The 1,550-nt window shown below is 46.8% G+C and overlaps 1 protein-coding gene across 1 annotated transcript; it reads right to left on the reverse strand.

Annotated features, from left to right (window-relative positions):
- Nucleotides 1-534: 534 nt before the first annotated feature.
- LOC125164186 (60S ribosomal protein L12-like) lies at nt 535-1,331 on the reverse strand. Its single transcript, XM_047856733.1, is given in 2 exon segments — nt 535-743; nt 972-1,331. Coding segments are annotated over 2 exon segments (501 nt in total). The 5' UTR covers nt 1,264-1,331.
- Between the last annotated feature and the right edge of the window lie 219 nt (nt 1,332-1,550).

Below are 1,550 nucleotides of genomic sequence, written 5' to 3' on the forward strand. Positions count from 1 at the left end.
AGCAGAGGAGAGGGCCTGATGCAGGGCTCTCGAACTCATGAACCGCAAGATGACCCAAGCTGAAGTCTGACACTTAACTGACTCAACCACCCACACGCCCTGAGAATTTTATTATCCTTAGTAATCTGACCCATATTTTTTTTATTTAAAAAATTTTTTTACATTTATTTTTGAGAGACAGAGCACAAGCAGGGTAGGGGCAGAGAGAGAGGGAGACACAGAATCAGAAGCAGGCTCCAGGCTCTGAGCTGTTCTGAGCTGTCAGCACAGAGCCTGACACAGGACTCGAACCCCCAAACCATGAGATTATGACCTGAGCCGAAGTTGGACACTCAACCGACTGAGCCACCCAGGCGCCCCATAATCTGACCCACTATTAAAGCTACCAATATTTTCTTCCTTTTTCCTTCCTGCCTTCCTGCCTTCCTTCCTCTTCTTTCTTTCTTTCCTTCTTTCTTCCCTACCTCCTTTCTTTTTCTTTTATTTTCGTTGTCAAATGATCCTTTATTGAAATATTTTCCTTATTAGTAGTTCTTAACTAGCTGGGCATTCCATTGTACCACTATTGATGTCATCTGTGATGTCATGAGGGTGGTGGCCATCAACATTGCATCCCACAGACTGGGAAGTCTCCAGGATCTCTTTAATGGTTCCAGAGAGTTCTCAGGCTAAAGATCCGTGCCACATTTATCAGGCAATATTGACAATCTCATCAAAAGTGAGATTTCTGGGGTGCCGAATGGCTCAGGTGGTTGAGCCTCTGACTCTTGATTTTGGGTGAGGTCACAATCCCAGGGTCATGGGATTGAGCCCCGAGTCAGGCTCTGTGCTGAGCGTGGAGCCTGTTGATGATTTTTTCTCTTTCTCCCTCTCCCTCTGCCTCTGCCTGTGCCTGTGTGTGTGCACACACTGTCTCTCAAAATAAAACAAAATTAAAAAATTTTTTAAAGTGATATTTCTACTGTGCTTACTGTTCTTGTGCTTCTTTCTGTCTGTTGGTGGTTCCTTGAGGACTCTGGTAATCCGGGTGGAGGCAGAAGGTACCACTTCAATCTGGGCCTGTCTGTTCTGAATGGTCCGCTTAGCTGTAATCCTCAGACTCTTCCAATCACCAGTTGCCTTGGTGATGTTATCACCAACTTTTTTTGTAGACAAACGCAGGGGGCCAATCTTCGGGGCCAGGACAGATGTGGTGCCAACCTCCTCACCAGTGCACCTCAGGTGTGCGACTTTGATCTCGCCGGGGTCAAATTTAGGCGCCATGTTGGAGGCGGCTGGTGTCAGGTGAACCTGGATTTGGGACGACCGAAGACAGTCGCACCTTGGCCTCTTCTGAGCCGAAAGCCGAAAGCTTGACTTCCATATTTTCTTTTTTTTTTTAATTTTTGTCTTTTTTTAATGTTTTATTTATTTTTGAGACAGAGAAAGACAGAGCATGAATGGGGGAGGGGCAGAGAGAGAGATGGAGAGACCCAGAATCTGAAGCAGGCTCCAGGCTCTAGGCTGTCAGCACAGAGCCCGACGTGGGGCTTGAACTCACAGACCGCGAG

This window comes from Prionailurus viverrinus, chromosome B1, assembly GCF_022837055.1.
Source record: "Prionailurus viverrinus isolate Anna chromosome B1, UM_Priviv_1.0, whole genome shotgun sequence".
Classification (NCBI taxonomy): Eukaryota; Metazoa; Chordata; class Mammalia; order Carnivora; family Felidae; genus Prionailurus; species Prionailurus viverrinus.